General features: G+C 53.2%; 1 protein-coding gene across 1 annotated transcript; it reads left to right on the top strand.

Annotated features, from left to right (window-relative positions):
- The first annotated feature begins 4665 nt into the window (after window positions 1–4665).
- Window positions 4666–16792, top strand: CNKSR1 (connector enhancer of kinase suppressor of Ras 1). The gene is made up of 21 exons (XM_027519816.1): window positions 4666–4804; window positions 7502–7659; window positions 7760–7941; window positions 10029–10113; window positions 10534–10575; window positions 10654–10758; window positions 11358–11417; window positions 11523–11591; window positions 11868–11969; window positions 12056–12126; window positions 12201–12277; window positions 12428–12534; window positions 12613–12643; window positions 13034–13197; window positions 14034–14107; window positions 14271–14342; window positions 15123–15196; window positions 15352–15413; window positions 15507–15603; window positions 15710–15891; window positions 16146–16792. The coding sequence occupies exons 1-21, from the start codon at window positions 4753–4755 to the stop codon at window positions 16413–16415; spliced, it is 2136 nt and encodes a 711-aa protein (XP_027375617.1). The 5' UTR covers window positions 4666–4752; the 3' UTR covers window positions 16416–16792.
- The last annotated feature ends 15 nt before the right edge of the window (window positions 16793–16807 follow it).

The raw sequence follows: 16807 nt of genomic DNA, 5'->3' as shown, positions 1-16807 counted from the left end.
CTAGTGGTTAGGATTCTAGGCTTTCACTGTCGTGTCTCAGGTTCATACCTGATCTGAGAACTGAGATCCTGCAAGACCTACAAGTGTGGCCCAAAAAAATAACTGACTGTGCTGGGCATTATTCTAAGCACTTTACGTGTATGATTTCATTTGGAATTGATTATCTCATAAAAATGCAGAAAAGTGTGTTTGCTAAATAGCATGTAGAGTGTCTGCATATAGTATGTAGAGAAGGGAAGAACACCCAGAAAACTTAACAGTGGCCCATTCTGGGCAACGGGATGGGATCCTGCTGGGGAAAGGACACATCCACCTTCCATTTGGGCTTTTCTGGTGGCTCAGCCAGTAAAGAATCTGCCTACAATGCAGGAGACCCATGTTCGATTCCTGGGTTGGGAAGATTCCCCTGGAGAAGGAAATGACAACCCACTCCAGTATTCTTGCCTGGAGACTTGCCAGTATTCTTGCCACAGATAGAGGAGCCTGGCGGACTAAAGTCCATGGCATCGAAGAGTCAGGCAGGACTGAGCAACTAACACTTTCACTTTCCTTCCACTCAATGAGCTACTATTACCTTTGACATTTTTGCAGCAAATAAGTTCAAAGACCTTTTATAAACTCATAAAACTACCCTCAGAATAGAAGCTGCGGGACTTTCCTGGTGATACCATGGATAGGAATCCTCCTGACAATGCAGGAGACACAGGTTCGATCCCTGGTCCAGGAAGATCCCACCTGCCGTGGAGTAACTAAGCCTTTGTGCCGCAACTACTGAGCCCATGCCTAGAACCTGTGCTCCACAAGAGAAGCCAGTGCAGTGAGAAGCCTGCGCACTGCAACTCTATGTTAGACCCCACTCTCAGCAACTAGACAAAGTGTGTGCAGTGAATACCCAGTGCAACCAATAAATAAATTTATTTTTTAAATCCTGATTAAAAAATTGAAGAAAATAGAAGCTGCCATTTACCATGCCTCTACTTCTCAGCCCTGCCAGGTCCTTCAGGTGGGGGTGGGGGTTGGGGGGCAGTAAAGGCACCAGCGTAGCTGTTAGGCCCCCAGTCCTTTTCGGGGAGGATCTGAGTACAAGTGGTGTCTTGTTGGTTTCTCCCCTACAGGATTGTGAGTTCAGGGAGGTCAGGCTGGCTGGCGTCTCACCCCTAGCTCATGTGCCAGCTCAGGGTAGTGTTTGATGAAATCAGGATGATGGAGATACGTCTGTTTATTGGAGCATCACAGGGAAGCTAGTGTGGGAAGAAGGAAAAGCATTAAAGGAGGAGACAGCACAGAGGAGTGTTAGAGGGATACACAGAGTGCAGGGCAGGAGGACATGCGACCAAGGACAAAGCCAGAAACGTGAGGGCCGAGCTGCAAATTTGAGCCTGCTGGTTCACAAATGAGGGAGCAAGGCCTCTGGGGACCTGGCGAGCTGGCATCCCCTTGAAGGAAGCAGCTGACAATCTGCACTCATGTTTGATGCCACGTGCGAAGGTAGAATGAGGTCAACAGAGCTGGCCAAGTTCCAGAGGACTCAATTTGTATGTGAAATTGTTAAATGATAATTAACACACACACATACCACATGGACATCCGTGGACCAAATTCAGACTTTGAATCTCTGACGATTCAGTTCCTGACAGGCTTTGGAGGTACTGGTAGAGAGTCCAAGTTAGGTGACACGGACGGGGCAGCCCTCCCAGGCCCCTCCCCACAGAAGTAAAGCAATAACAACTCAGATCTACCTCATATTCCAGATTTCAAATACTAAAAGACATCCTCAGAGCTAAGGTCTAATTCCCTCTCTGCTCTTCTAGAGACAAAGAAACAGGTTCAGAGAAATGTAAGAGGTGGACTCAGTCACATAGCAAATAGAACTGATTTTTTTTAATTGACGCATAGTTGATTTACAATGTGTTGATTTCAAGTGTACAGAAAAGCGATTTTGATAAATACAGAATATAAGAATATATATATTCAGACTCTTTTTTCCTTACAAGTTATTATAAAATACTAAGTTTAGTTTTCTGTGCTATATAATAGGTCCTTGTTAGTTATCTGTTGTATACATAGCCATGTGTATGTTAATTCTAAACTCATGTGGAACTGATTCTGGCTGACTCCAAAGTCCTGGGCGTTCCCTAGCCTGGGATGATAATAATGATGATAACTGCAGACACTTAGTATGTGTAAGACGTTGTTCTAAAAGGAAAGCTCTTAACTTGGGCTTCCCATCCCATCAACTTGGATGGGGAAAAAATTATATATTTATTTCCACTGACCTCTAACCAAAATTTACCATCTCCTTCTTTATGAAGTATTAACAGTATCTGTGTTTTTGTCACCAGTTGAAGATACATTGATATCAAATTGTAGTTATCACAAGTATCTCAAAATGTTACTTATGCTCATTAAAGATTTCAAAATGCTGACAGTCATTAACCCACTGCTAAATCACACTCTGTTTCAGACACTCCTAAAACAGAGCTGCCATTGACTGTGGCCAGTAGAGGGTTAGTGGCCAAATGGTGAATCCACCTGCTCTTGCATTAGTGACTCAGATTCTCAGCCTCTCACACGCCCTATCTGTAGTTGTTTGCTGACCAATAGGTGTGAGGAGGTGAGTCAGAGACCACCCCCACAATTCAGTGTTATTCATGCTGAGTAACAATACACTGATACCACTAGAAGAGGAAAAGTTAATTTGCCAGTCCTGTTATTGATACATATTAAATACATATTACTATATGTACTGATAAATACATATTACTATATCATAAATTTGTGGGTTTTAATATATTTTGATAGTAATTGTCCTCGCAATCTTCAGCATTTTGCTTTATGCTTTTAAAAGCAATGTTCTGAGAAAACGTCTAGGATTTCCACCATACCGTCAAAAGGGTCCATAGTGCAAAACAGAGGGGGCTGGAAAGTAGTTCTAAAGGTTTTCAGTCAGTTCAGTTCAGTCGCTCAGTCGTGTCCGACTCTTCGGGACCCCATGAATCACAGCACGCCAGGCCTCCCTGTCCATCACCAACTCCCGGAGTTCACCCAGACTCACGCCCATCGAGTCAGTGATGCCATCCAGCCATCTCATCCTCTGTCATCCCCTTCTCCTCCTGCCCCCAATCCCTCCCAGCATCAGAGTCTTTTCCAGTGAGTCAACTCTTCGCATGAGGTGGCCAAAGTACTGGAGTTTCAGCTTTAGCATCATTCCTTCCAAAGAAATCCCAGGGCTGATCTCCTTCAGAATGGACTGGTTGGATCTCCTTGCAGTCCAGGGGACTCTCAAGAGTCTTCTCCAACACCACACTTCAAAAGCATCAATTCTTCGGCGCTCAGCCTTCTTCACAGTCCAACTCTCACATCCATACATGACCACAGGAAAAGCCATAGCCTTGACTAGACGAACCCTTGTTGGCAAAGTAATGTCTCTGCTTTTGAATATGCTGTCTAGGTTGGTCATAACTTTCCTTCCAAGGAGCAAGTGTCTTTTAATTTCATGGCTGCAGTCACCATCTGTAGTGATTTTGGAGCCCAAAAAAATAAAGTCTGACACTGTTTCCACTGTTTCCCTACTATTTCCCATGAAGTGATGGGACCAGATGCCATAATCTTCGTTTTCTGAATGTTGAGCTTTAAGCCAACTTTTTCACTCTCCTCTTTCACTTTCATCAAGAGGCTTTTTAGTTCCTCTTCACTTTCTGCCATAAGGGTGGTGTCATCTGCATATCTGAGGTTATCGATATTTCTCCCAGCAATCTTGATTCCAGCTTGTGTTTCTTCCAGTCCAGCGTTTCTCATGATGTACTCTGCATATAAGTTAAATAAACAGGGTGACAATATACAGCCTTGACGTACTCCTTTTCCTATTTGGAACCAGTCTGTTATTCCATGTCCAGTTCTAACTGTTGCTTCCTGACCTGCATACAGGTTTCTCAAGAGGCAGATCAGGTGGTCTGGTATTCCCATCTCTTTCAGAATTTTCCACAGTTGATTGTGATCCACACAGTTAAAGGCTTTGGCATAGTCAAGCAGAAATAGATGTTTTTCTGGAACTCTCTTGCTTTTTCCACGATCCAGCAGATGTTGGCAATTTGATCTCTGGTTCCTCTGCCTTTTCTAAAACCAGCTTGAACATCAGGAAGTTCACTGTTCACATATTGCTGAAGCCTGGCTTGGAGAATTTTGAGCACTACTTTACTAGCGTGTGAGATAGAGCTGTTAATTCAGGTACTCCGCACAGCCCTCTGAAGTACGCTCTAATACCCATTCTACAGACAGGGAAATTGAGGCCCGGTGGGTCGGTTTAGGCCTTGTCACACAAGCTAAGAAGCTGCAGCGTTGGGGTTTAGACCCAGGCTCGGGCTTCCTAACCTTTCTGTGCCTCGCTGTTGTGATCACTGCTCACTTTCTGGTCCCTTTCTGAGAAGGCCGGAAGGTCAGGTCGCATCCTGCCATTTGAGGCCAGTTTTGGGCGGAGATCCCAGGCCAGCTCCGAGGTCACCCGTATCACACACCAGTGGCCCCACCCCCTGGTTTGGCAGCCAGATATTCTGGGATGCCTGAAGGGCGGGGCGGGAGACGTTGAGGCCAATGGCTGTGAGAGCGCCTTACCTGGCCTGCTCTGTGGGCCCAGGTATGCTAGTGGCTCCGCCCCCGGCCCAGCCCAGCCCCGCCCCAGGTCGGGGCTCGGGGAGCGGAAATTCCTGCGTGGGCGAGGCGGAGCGGGTGCAGTCCGAGAGGCCGAACTTGGCCATGGAGCCAGTGGCGACCTGGACCCCCAGGAAGGTGGCGGCTTGGCTGAGAGGTGGGTGGGGCCGGGGCAGTGCTGGGCCTGAGGGGCCCTGGGCCGGGGAGAGCGGAAGCAAAAAGGACGTGCCGAGTTTGTCAGTCGGTTAGTCTGTCCGCAAGCATTTACACAGCGTCTGCCGTGAACCCGGCAGAAAGGTAGTCGAGATGACTCCGCTGGGGTCCCCCGAGGACCTAGAAGGGGTCTGCCTTCCCGTCAATAGCCCAGGCAGTGGTTCTGTAATGAAAACAGTAGGTGTCGCCCCAGCTGACCGCCCGCAGTGTATCTCCTCTTCCCTCTGCCCCCGGGGCGCAGTGGGCTGTAATTAATCCCACTTTTCAGATGCTGAAAACTCTACACTGAGCCAACAAGTGATTTGCCCAGGCTTTGGACTAGGGCCTGCCCGTAGTGTCTTTTCCCTCCCCCCACCCTGAGGCTCCCAGTGAGAACAGAAGCCCAGGCCCAACTGGAGGGGGTCGGCACAGCCCCTCCTGAGACCTCCAGGGAGGATGAGCCCAGAGTGGGAAAGGCTGGTGAGAAAAGGCCCAGAGTGTCAGCGGACTCAGAGAAGTGTAGATGGTCTGCTGTGGAGTTGGAAGCTGGGAGGTGAGGACCACATTCCTCCCACAGGCGGAGCCAGAGTTGGAGGGAGGCAACTGGAGTCGTCTGGGGACAGACTCAGGGTGACCATCCCCGGGAGGAGCAGGGACTCAGGGCTGGAGTCAGTCTCCCAGACTGAATTCCAGGCCCAGCCCCTCTGCTCATCAGTTCTGTGACCACAAATCTCCGTTTCCCTATCCACAAAATGGGAAAGGCAGCTCTGATCTCTTGAGGTTAGACCAAATAAGACAATTGTGATGAGGGCCAGGCTCAGCGTCAGGGTCTGTTGGGAGGGAGACAACACAGCACATTCACTGTGCATGGGAAGGGGGGTGCTTGAGGCCCACGGCCACGGAGTAAAAGCTCGTGAACTCCTAGTCAAGGGCTCCTGATGTCACACAGGGGATGGGGGAAGAGCTATTGGTCACACACACATACCCCGTAAAGGACTCTGGCTTGGAATGGCAGGGGTTCCTTCAAAGAGGGAGGAAGCTAACTATTAACCTCTATGTGAAATATCTGTACTTTCTAGATTTGGTGAAGATTAAATGTATTAATATGTATAAAGCCCTTAAATTTTTCCTAGCACATAGTATTTATTTTTGAGTGTCTGCCTTATGCCAGGCCTCGGCCGGAATTAGAGATGAACACTTGTTTTAAGGCCCAGTCCTTGGAAGAGCTCGTGTTCGAGTAGGAGAGGTTGGTGCTCTGGTGCAGGGGTCTGTGGAGGCACAGGGGGCAGTGAGCGCAGCAAAGGGCCCCAGCCCAGCCTGGGGAGTTGTGGGAGGCTTCCTGGAGGAAGTTAGATGACCAAGGACATGAGGGAGCTGGAACAGCAGTTCAGGCAGAAGGAAAGGCACCTTCGGGGACCGTGAAGCAAAAGCAAAAGAACCTCCCGAGAGCTGCAGGCAGTTAGTGCTCTGGATCTAGAGTGTTGAGCATGACGGGCTGTGCCAAGAGATGAAACTGGAGAGGCAGGTGGTGGCCGGATCATACGGGGCCTTGCAGATCATGGTAGAGAGTCTGGCAACACATAACATGGGGGCTGTTATTGACTGAACCAAGGGAGTTGGTCAGGTGCTTGACATGTGTCATGTCATTTAATACACATTAGAAGTGATGTGTTTTTATCTCCCCCATTTTTTAGGTGGAAACAGGCACAGAGTAATTCAGTTACTTGCTCAGTTGCTATCACTCAGGTCTCTCGGACTCCAAAGCCACATCAGTCATGACTTGCCCAAGCATCAGAACCCCTGTAGGATTTGTTAAAAAGCACATTGCTGGGCCCTGCCCCTGATTTCACGCCACTGGGCTTGTAGGATCTTATTAATAGTTCCCAGACCAGGGATTAAACTCAGGCTACGGCAGCGAAAGCTCAGAATCCTAACCATAGTCACCATGCTGTACATTCTGTCCCCCAAACTGACTTATAAATAGAAGCTTGTCCCTTTGGACCACCTTCACCCCTTTCCCCCACTCCCTGCTTCCTTGCCGCTGGCAATCATCAGTCTGTTCCCTGTTTCTAAGAGTTTGCGTTGTTTGGATTCTGTATATGAGATAATACAGTTTGTCTTTCTCTGATTGATTTCACTTAGCATAATAACCTCAAGGTCTATCCATGTTGCCAATGGCACAATTTCCTTCTTCCTGGCTGAATATTTGTGCATGTGTGCACGTGTGCAGGTGTGTGTGTGTGACATTTTCTTTATCCATTCATCTGTCAGTGGACACTGAGGTTGTTTCCATGTCTTGCTTGTTTTTCTTTTTTATGGCCACACCACGTGACTCATGGGATCTTAGTTCCCCGACTGGGGTTGAACCCAGGCCATGGCAATAAGAGCGCTGAATCCTAACCACTGGACCACCAGGGAATTCCCAGAATTTGTATTTCTAACAAGTCCTCCGATGAGGCTGCTGCTGCTGGTCTGGGGAACCATCCTTTGAGAACCACTGCCCTGTGTGATCCTACTTCTCAACTCAGTAGTAGCCTTATCTGTGAAATGGGCAGGACAGAACACAGCCTTGGTCTCAGGGTGGGAGAAGGGCTCTTCTACTGACCGGAAAGGCCTTGCCAACCCCCTGAGTCCCCCGTGTTGACCCCTGCTCTCCCTCCAGGCCTGGACGATTCCCTGCAGGACTACTGCTTTGAGGACTGGGAGCTGCCTGGCAAGTACCTGCTGCAGCTTTGCCCCCGCAGCCTGGAGGCTCTAACCGTGTGGCCTCTGGGCCACCAGGAGATCATCCTGGAAGGGGTGGAACAGCTCCGGGCCCTGGTAAGTGAATGGCGGCCTAACTGGCTGCAGCTTCCACCCACCCTGGAGATGCTGATGGGGGCTGGCCCCTGCCGGAGTAACTTGCCCCCTCTCTGCACAGAGCTCAGGGCTACAGTCAGAGAACCTGCAGAGCCTGACAGAGGGGCTGCTGGAGGGAACCCAGGCATTCCAGAGCTTGGTCCAAGGTCGCCTGGGGGGCTGTGTGGAGACCCCTGCAGATGTCCTGGGCGCGGCCGTGCAGCTGGTACATGAGGCCCGTTCCCTCCTCTTCTGGCTCAACAGGTACCTCGGTCTCTTCCCAGGGTCTGAGTGACTGGTGAGGGGACCCTCTGCATCCATGGCCTCCTCCAGGGACCTGGAGAGAAAACAAGAGCTTGGCTCTTGTTCAGCTATGGTTCAGTTCAGTTCAGTTCAGTTGCTCAGTCGTGTCCCACTCGTTGTGACCCCATGAACTGCAGCACACCAGGCCTCCCTGCCCATCACCAACTCCCAGAGTTTACCCAAACTCATGTCCATTGAGTCGGTAATGCTATCCAACCATCTCATCCTCTGTCGTCCCCTTCTCCTCCTGCCTTCAATCTTTCCCAGCTTCAGAGTCTTTTCTAATGAGTCAGCTCTTCGCATCAGGTGGCCAAAGTATTGGAGTTTCAGCTTCAACATCAGTCCTTGCAATGAACACCCAGGGCTGATCTCCTTTAGGATGGAATTTTTGGATCTCCCTGCAGTCCAAGGGACTCTCAAGAGTCTTCTCCAACACCACAGTTCAAAAGCATCAATTCTTCAGTGCTCAGCTTTCTTTATAATCCAACTCTCACATCCATATATGACCACTGGAAAAACCGTAGCCTTGACTAGACGGACCTTTGTTGGCAAAGTAATGTCTCTGCTTTTTAATAGGCTGTCTAGGTTGGTCATAACTTTCTTTCCAAGGAGTAGTATGGTGGGACTGGCCAAAAAAGGTTAATTGGTCTGTGTAAGGGGCTTCACAGTGGTTTGTAATGGGGCTTCCATGGTGGCTCAGATGGTAAAGCGTCTGCCTTCTATTCAGGAGATCCAGGTTCGATCACTGGGTTAGGAAGATCCCCTGGAGAAGGAAATGACAACCCACTCCAGTACTCTTGCCTGGAAAATTCTGTGGACAGAGGAGCCTGGTAGGCTACAGTCTATGGGGTCGCAAAGAGTCGGACACAATTGAGCGACTTCACTCACTTAAGGGCACTGGGTTCCCTGGGTTCCCACCCGACCTCCAGCTTGTAACCATGTCTCATCAGCAGCATTGCATAAGGAGCTGGCTACCCCTTCACTGGCTGCTGCTTGTCCCAGAGGTCCTAGCTCCAATGTCACCTCCTCAGGGAAGCCTTTCCCATTATACACTCTCAGAGCTCCCTATGTGTCACAGGAGTAGAAGTTACATCTTTTTTTGAATTTTTGTTTCTTTTTTGGCCACACTGGGTCTTCCTTGCTGTGGGCAGGCTTTCTCTAGTTGTGGGATGCGGGGGCTGCTCTCTGGTTGTAGTACGTGGGCTGCTCATTGCAGTGGCTTCTCTTGTTGCAGAGCACAGGCTTTAGGGTACATAAGCGTCAATAGTTGTAGCTCACGGGCTCTAGAATTTGTGGGCTTCAATAGTTGGGCCACATGATTGCCCTGTGGCATGTGGGATCTTCTCAGTCCAGGGATCAAACCCATATCCTCTGCACTGGCAGACAGATTCCTAACCACTGGACCACCAGTGAAGTGAAGTGAAGTGAAAGGTGCTCGATTGTGTCCAACTTTTTGCGACCCCATGGACTATACCATCCATGGAATTCTCCAGGCCAGAATACTGGAGTGGATAGCCTTTCCCTTCTCTAGAGGGTCTTCCCAACCCAGGGATTGAAACCAGGTCTCCCGCATTGCAGGCAGATTCTTTACCAGCTAAGCCACATAGGAAACCCAAGAATACTAGAGTGGGTAGCCTATCCGTTCTCCAGCGGATCTTCCCGACCCAGGAATTGAAGCCGGGTCTCCTGCATTGGAGGCAGGTTCTTTACCAACTGAGCTATGAGGGAAGCCCATAAATCATCATTGGACACCAGGGAAGTCCCTAATCATTATTGATGTAATTATGTATTTAATATCTGTCTCTCCAGTGCCTAGAACCAAGCCTGGCATTCATTAAACACTTGACAAATAAATCCTGTGCTAAAGTCTGTGCTAAAATAAATAAAGTCTGCACAGAATAAATCTGTGCTAAAGATGTATCAGTCATCTCCTTCACCCCAAACCAAAACTCATCAGGGCCTTAGATGCGTAGTTGGCTCAGGGTGGTTCAGTGGCCTGACTGTTAAGCTCAGTCCCCTAACCACTGCTCCATCCTCCCCTCTGCCAGGTACCTCTTCTCCCACTTAAATGACTTCTCATCCTGCCAGGCGATTGGGGAATTATGCGGGGAGCTGGGCCAGGCCTTGCAGGAGGTAGGAGATCCAAGGGCCAGGCTTGGCTGAGGCCATAGAGACCAAGTCAGGCTAGAGCTTTTTATAACTTGTGAATCAGCACAGGTTCGGGGGTGAGAGCAGGGAGGGGCCAGAGCAGGAAGAGAGGAGGCCCGGCCACTGGGTAGTGGGTGAGGGGGTGTGGGGGCTCCTAACTGGAAGGGGCAGCTCAGCAAGTTTGATCTCAGGAGGGTGTGGAGCGGGGGAGGGCATGTGTGGTGATCTCTGGGGGCCCGGTATCAGGGAGATGGGATCTTGGGGCCAAAGTTCTGCGGCCCTGTCATTCCGGGAAGGGGCCAGGGTATGGGACACGCTGGGAGGGACCGCAGGGAACTCCCCTGCCCTCAGGAGAAGGCAGGGCACCCTGCTCAGGGCCGGCCCCCGCTCTCTCTCTGCTTCCAGGACTGTCCAGCGGCTGAGAAGGAAAGCAAAGTCCTGAGAATTGTGAGTCAGGGGCTGAGCGGGCCGTGGGGATGGGGTGGGACGGGACTCAGGCTAGACATCCTGCCCTCCATCCGCCAGAGCAGCCATGTGGCTGGGATCTGTTGCAACATCCTGAGCTGCTGCCCGGAGGAGCTGCTGAAGCAGAAGGCTGTACTAGAGCAAGTGCCGCTGGACGATCCTTCGGTGAGCCCTGACCTCTCACCTTTCACCTCTGGTCCCCTCAAGCAGCCTCGTGTGGGCTCGGAAATCTGATTCTAGGATCCCACAGAATCCTATCCTATTACGGCTGGATGGACCTTTCTGTACAGATGTTAAAGGTTCAGAGGACCTCCCCTGGGATCTCACCATCCTTCAGCCCCTTCTCCAGTCCAGAGGGGCTGCAGCAGGTGGGGTCTTGGTGACACATGCCGGCCCCGGGACACGGACTTGGCAGATTAAGGGAGAAGGGGAGAGGGCATGAACTTTTTTGCTTCAATCCTTGACCAGCTGGGAAAACCCCAGCCCTGCCCTGTCCCTGCTTAAGCCTTCAGGAGAGTTGCTGAGAGTTGCTAAAAGCTCAGAAGTCAGTAACCTGCTCCCCTCAGTCCTTAGGGGAAGAGGAGGCAGGGCCCAGAGAGGTGCAGCAGCAAGCCCCAAGTCATACAGCAAGTCGGGCGGTGCCAACTTGAGGCCAGCTCTCTCCCCCTTTCCACCCGCCTATGAGTCCTGGTGCCCAGCGAGGGTCCTGCCCACTGGCCCTGCAGCCCCCCGACCCTCAGTGACCGCAAGGCTTTGCCTTGCAGGGCCTGGAAATCCACACCACCAGCAACTGCCTGCACTTCGTGTCTCGAGTGGGCACCCAGGTGAGAGCCCTGCAGCCTTCTCAGCCAACAAGCCCCACGGTCCTCTTTACCTGCCGGCCAAGCCCCATGAGGGTGCACCCCTCTGAACCCTACCTCCAACACCAGGTCCCCACCAACCCCCAGCTGCAAGTCCTGCCTGGAGACGAGATTGTCCAGGTCAACGAGCAGGTGGTGGTGAGTGAGGGGAAGGGCACGATGGGAGGAAGGGGTTCCTGAGTAGAACCCAGGTTGGTGGGTGGAGAGGTTCCCTTCCTTCGGGAGACCAGGGTGGTGAGCTGCTTGCCGTGAGGTCAGCCAGCTCACGTGGGTCCGAGGGGCTCCGGGAGGCTTCCTAGAGGACAGCGAGGGGAGGCTGAGCCCGAGACTGAGAGAGTGATCGAGGGGAGGGCTGTAAGGTTGCCCCGGAGACTCCCGTCCAGGTCAGTCCAGCCCCGTGTCCCCATCCCCTAGGTGGGCTGGCCCCACAAAAACGTGGTGAGGGAGCTGCTGCGGGAGCCGGACAGGGTCAGCTTAGTGCTGAAGAAGGTCCCGGTGCCGGAGACCCCACAACAGGTACCTGCCACCCTCCCCACCCCCAGTCTGCTTTCAGACCCAGGTGTGGTCCCCAGCTCCATCTCCTATTTCTGGTTGCTCCTTAGACCCCTCCTCAGCCCCTGGACTCACCATGCCCAGTGAGCCCATCACCAGCTCCAGCCTCAGTGTCTCCCAGGTAACAGGCTCGGGCCCCGGGTGGGTCTTGGAGGGTGGGCCACAGCTCACTTTATCTCTCCCCCATCACTCCAGGACCCCGTCTAAAGACATCTTTGACTTCAACCTGTCTTCAAACCCAAGTCCTGGACCCAGCCCTCCTGCCTGGACAGGTAATATCAAAGCCCCACGTGTTAGCAGGTGTCTCAGACAAGGCATGTGGGGTGTCTGACTCTGACCCTGGGCTCTTACACCCGCAGCCTACTGCTGGGCCTGGGTCTGAGGCTCATGGAGCCTCTCTCTCTCTTCTCCCTCCCTGACAGACTCAACCTTCCTTGGCCCCAAGCCCCTGCCCAGCCCCCCTGCAACCGCAGCCACATACCTGGCAGAGGTAGCAGACACTCCGGAGCGCCCAGAACACCCTGATAGGGTAAGTTCAGGGGCTCAGTAGGGAGGGGTGTGTGGCTCTGGATGCAGACTCTTCTCTAATTGCCTGTGTCCCTTTCAGAGTCCTGTCCCTGGCTGCAGGAAATCAAAAGGTATGAAATGCACCAGACTGGGTAGGTTGGGAGGCACTCTTAGAAGTCTTTACAAGGCTGGACAAGACCACCCTCCCAACACACACGTCGCACACTTCTCCCCCGGACACAGTTCTGTTTCTGGGGTCAAACAGACCTGTGCTCCCAGCCTAGACCTCTCACGATCTCTGCAATTTTTGGGCAAACAGCTTGTCCTCTGATCTTCACCTTCCTCATCTCTTAAAATGAGAAGAGTCAACCCCCGCCCGGAACTGACACTTGCTACAATCCAAGTGCAGAGCAGGGGTTCAGAAGCATCAGCTGGGGTGCTCCTGCGGGGCCAGGGAGCAGCTTTGGGGGTCTGGGATGCCCCGCCAACCCCTCACTGACCCTTGTGTCATGCTGCTGCAGGCGTGGCGACGCGCAGGCGGGTGTCGTGTCGGGAGCTGGGCCCGCCCGACTGTGATGGCTGGCTCTTGCTCCGCAAGGTGCCCGGGGGCTTCATGGGCCCGCGCTGGCGCCGCTGCTGGTTCGTGCTCAAGGGACACACACTCTACTGGTACCGCCAGCCCCAGGTGAGACCCCGTACACACACGCACAAGTGAGTCACCTCAGGGCCATGGCTCCTGTTCCTCCTCCAGCGTTCAGGCCCATCAGTGGTCACAGGTGGGCCTCAGCATTCCCATCTGTAAAATGGGGACAGTCTTTGGCGAGAACTGAGGTGTGTGCAAAAGCAGTTTGGAAAAGGTAGCACAGGGCATGTAGAATCGCTGATTCTGCCCACCCTTCCTTCCCCTTCCGTTAATCTGTTCATCCAGTGATGGGTGCTCAAGCAATTGTCTGCTCATTCCACTAACATTCAAGGTGCCTACTGTATACCCAGCTCTGGGCTGGGCCCTGGGACATGTGGGAGAACCAGATCTTTTCTGTTTCTCAGGCCAGTGGGGACAGGGATGAATACACAGGGACAATACGGGAACATATAATGTGATGGAGGAAGAGCCCAGGGGTGGGTGGGATCCCTGCAAAGGTGACCAGTCCACCTGAAGAGTGGCGAAGGCTTCCTGAGAAACTAGTGCCTGAAGGTTAGACAGAAAGGTGCAAGAAAAACAGGCAGGGAGAAGAGCATTCTGCAAAGCAGCTTCGTCTGTGTCTGTGATGGAGCAGATGTATGAGCGGGCTCCTCTTTCCTGGCTGTTTCTCCGGATAGCTTGCCTCCATTTCCAGGCACAGAGACACCCCTTGGTCACAACCCTATCCCAGCTTCCTTCCCTGAGCCCTGGGCATTGAGAGATGAGCAGTTAGACAGCCCAGGAGATGCCCTTCCCCCTCCCCCGCTGCCATTAGGAGCCTGCCTGGGCCTCAAGGGTGTTGGAGCTCCAAGCTGACCTTCACGCTGTGATTCCCCCAGGATGAGAAGGCCGAGGGCCTCATCAATGTCTCCAACTACAGTCTGGAAAGTGGACAAGATCAGAAGAAAAAATAGTTAAGTCCTGGGCTGTGACAGGCGGGGATAGGGAGAGAAAGGGAGAGGCAGGTGACAGGAGGGGCGAGGTGGGGGCAGCAGGTGGCTGGGGTTCCCAGGCCAGCCTCTCTGGGTTCGGGATGGGCACCCCCAGGTGAGTGAGGCCCCTCTGCTCCCCGGCAGTGTGTTCCAGCTCACCCACAACGTGTACAAACCCTTCATCTTCGCTGCTGATACCCTGACGGATCTGAGCATGTGAGTGCCACTCTCTCACCCCCCACAGCTTGCATGTGAGTGCTCAGGGCCTGGGCTCAGGAGCCTGGATTCAGATCCCAGCTCTCTGAGAGGGCTGCTCAAGATACTCCCTTCTCTAAGCCTCAGTTTCACCTTCTGTAAAATGGACTAATAAGAATTCCTATCTCTCAGATTGGCTCTGAGGATTAAGTTAGAAGATGATATAAGTGAAAGCCCCACCCAGCACTCTTGAGAGTCTCTTGGACTGCAAGGAGATCCAATCAGTCCATCCTAAAGGAATATTCAGTCTTGAATATTCACTGGAAGGACTGATGTTGAAGCTGAAACTCCAAACCTTTGGCCACCTGATGTGAAGAACTGACTCATTTGAAAAGACCCTGATGCTGGGAAAGATTGAAGGCAGGAGGAGAAGGGGACAACAGAGGATGAGATGGTTGGATGGCATCACCAACTCAATGGACATGAGTTTGAGTAAACTCCGGCAGTTGGTGATGGACAGGGAGGCCTGGTGAGCTGCAGTCCATGGGGTCACAAAGAGTTGGACACGACTGAGCGACTGAACTGACTGACTGACTGACACCCAGCATGCTGCTGCTGCTGCTGCTGCTAAGTCACTTCAGTCGTATCCAACTCTGTGCAACCCCATGGACTGCAGCCTACCAGGCTCCTCCGTCCATGGGATTTTCCAGGCAAGAGTACTGGAGTGGGTTGCCATTGCCTTCTCCAACCCAGCATACTGACTCAGTGGAAACTCTCTGAGACCCATTTGCCCCTCCACAGGTGGGTGCGTCATCTCATCACCTGTATTTCCAAGTACCAGTCTCCAGGCCGGGCCTCCCTACCCCGAGAGGAAGGTGGGTATCTCACAGGGCTGGATCCCATCGAATCTCACCTGAGCCTCTGCTTTCCTGGGGTGGGGGCTGGGAATCCAGTTCCCCAAGCCCACCCCCTGGCTTACCCAACCTGTGAAGCTTCTGTGCGTCCCCCCAACGGCTCCTGTCCACTCCAGACTGCTATAGCGAGACGGAAGCCGAAGATCCTGACGACGAGGCTGGATCCTGCTCAGCCTCAGTGAGTCGGGGGCTGGTGGAGAGGGTGGTGGGGTGAAGAGCAGGGCGTGGAGCTCAGACTGATAACCCTCCTCTCCTTCCACCCTGCCCACAGCCCAGCCCAGCCCAAGCTACGAGTTCGCTCCATGGAGATCCATCACCTGCAGTCACCCCGCAGGACAGCCCGCGGACCTCCTTCAGTCCGGCGACAGGTGCGGAGCAGAGCAGGCGGTGGTGGGGTTAGTCGGGACACGGAGCTGAGACAGGGCTGGTGGCAGTGGGGCGGGCACACCTTCACTTTGCTCCCCCCTCCCACAGACAGCAGCGAAGGGGCCCTCGAAGGAATGGTCCGGGGCCTGAGACTGGGTGGTGTGTCCCTGCTGGGCCAGCAGCAGCCCCTCACTCAGGAGCAATGGCGAAGCTCTTTCATGCGGCGCAACCGAGACCCCCAGCTCAATGAGCGAGTGCACCGTGTGCGCGCACTGCAGAGCACGCTCAAGGTCAGCAGGGGGCGCACGGGGGGCTGGATGCTGGGCTAGATGTCTAGCTGGGCCAGGTGTCTAGATGTCTAGCCCTCCTGGGCTCGGCTGCGGACCGGGTCGAGTTCTGGATTCCTGGAGCCAGGCTCTCGATTTTGAGGATGGGGGCTGGCGCTGGCTGGGATCTGGGCGCTGGGCCCTAGAGCTAGCTCTGGGCTCGGGCTCTGCCCCTTCCTGGGGTGATCCTGGCCCCTTAACCCCGACACCTCTTCCAGGCAAAGCTGCAGGAGCTGCAGGCTCTGGAGGAAGTGCTGGGCGACCCCGAGCTCACCGGAGAGAAATTCCGCCGGTGGAAGGAGCAGAACCAGGAGCTCTACTCGGAGGGCCTGGGGGCCTGGGGAGGGGAGCAGGCCCAGGGCGGCTCCCAAGTCCTGAATTCTGACCCCAAGGAACAGCCTTCCCACCCGCCACCCTCTGACCCCGAGGAGTGCTCCCCTCTCTGCCCCCTGACCCCAGAGAGTGACCCCCGACCTCCTGACCTCTAACCTTGGCCAGTACCCTAAGTTTCCGACCTCCGGCCTTGAGGACCACCTCTGACACATCTAGGACAGAGCATCCCTGCATGCTGTTCCGAGTTGGAGGCGGTGCTTGTCGGTGCCTCTGCCCCAAGCTGACCGCCTCTGCTCCGCCTTCTGCCATTTCTGCTCCTCTGCCCGCCCTGGAATGGGGTAAAGTGAAGTGAGCTTGTGCCAAGGAAGGAGCGAGAGGCAGGGGTGCAAGAACTCTTTCTTACCCTGTGCTCTTCCTGTGCCCCCTCCGCCCCTCAGCATGTCTCCATTCCCCAAGCCAGTCTGTACAGAAGTTCTTCACTTGAACCAGTGGATACTTTTCAAGTAAATAAAGTCAGTTTCTTTAACATGAATCTGCATGTGCCTTT

This window comes from Bos indicus x Bos taurus, chromosome 2, assembly GCF_003369695.1.
Source record: "Bos indicus x Bos taurus breed Angus x Brahman F1 hybrid chromosome 2, Bos_hybrid_MaternalHap_v2.0, whole genome shotgun sequence".
NCBI classification, from domain to species: domain Eukaryota; kingdom Metazoa; phylum Chordata; class Mammalia; order Artiodactyla; family Bovidae; genus Bos; species Bos indicus x Bos taurus.
Note: the sequence above shows the minus strand (reverse complement) of the source record. Positions and strands in the feature narration are given on the sequence as shown.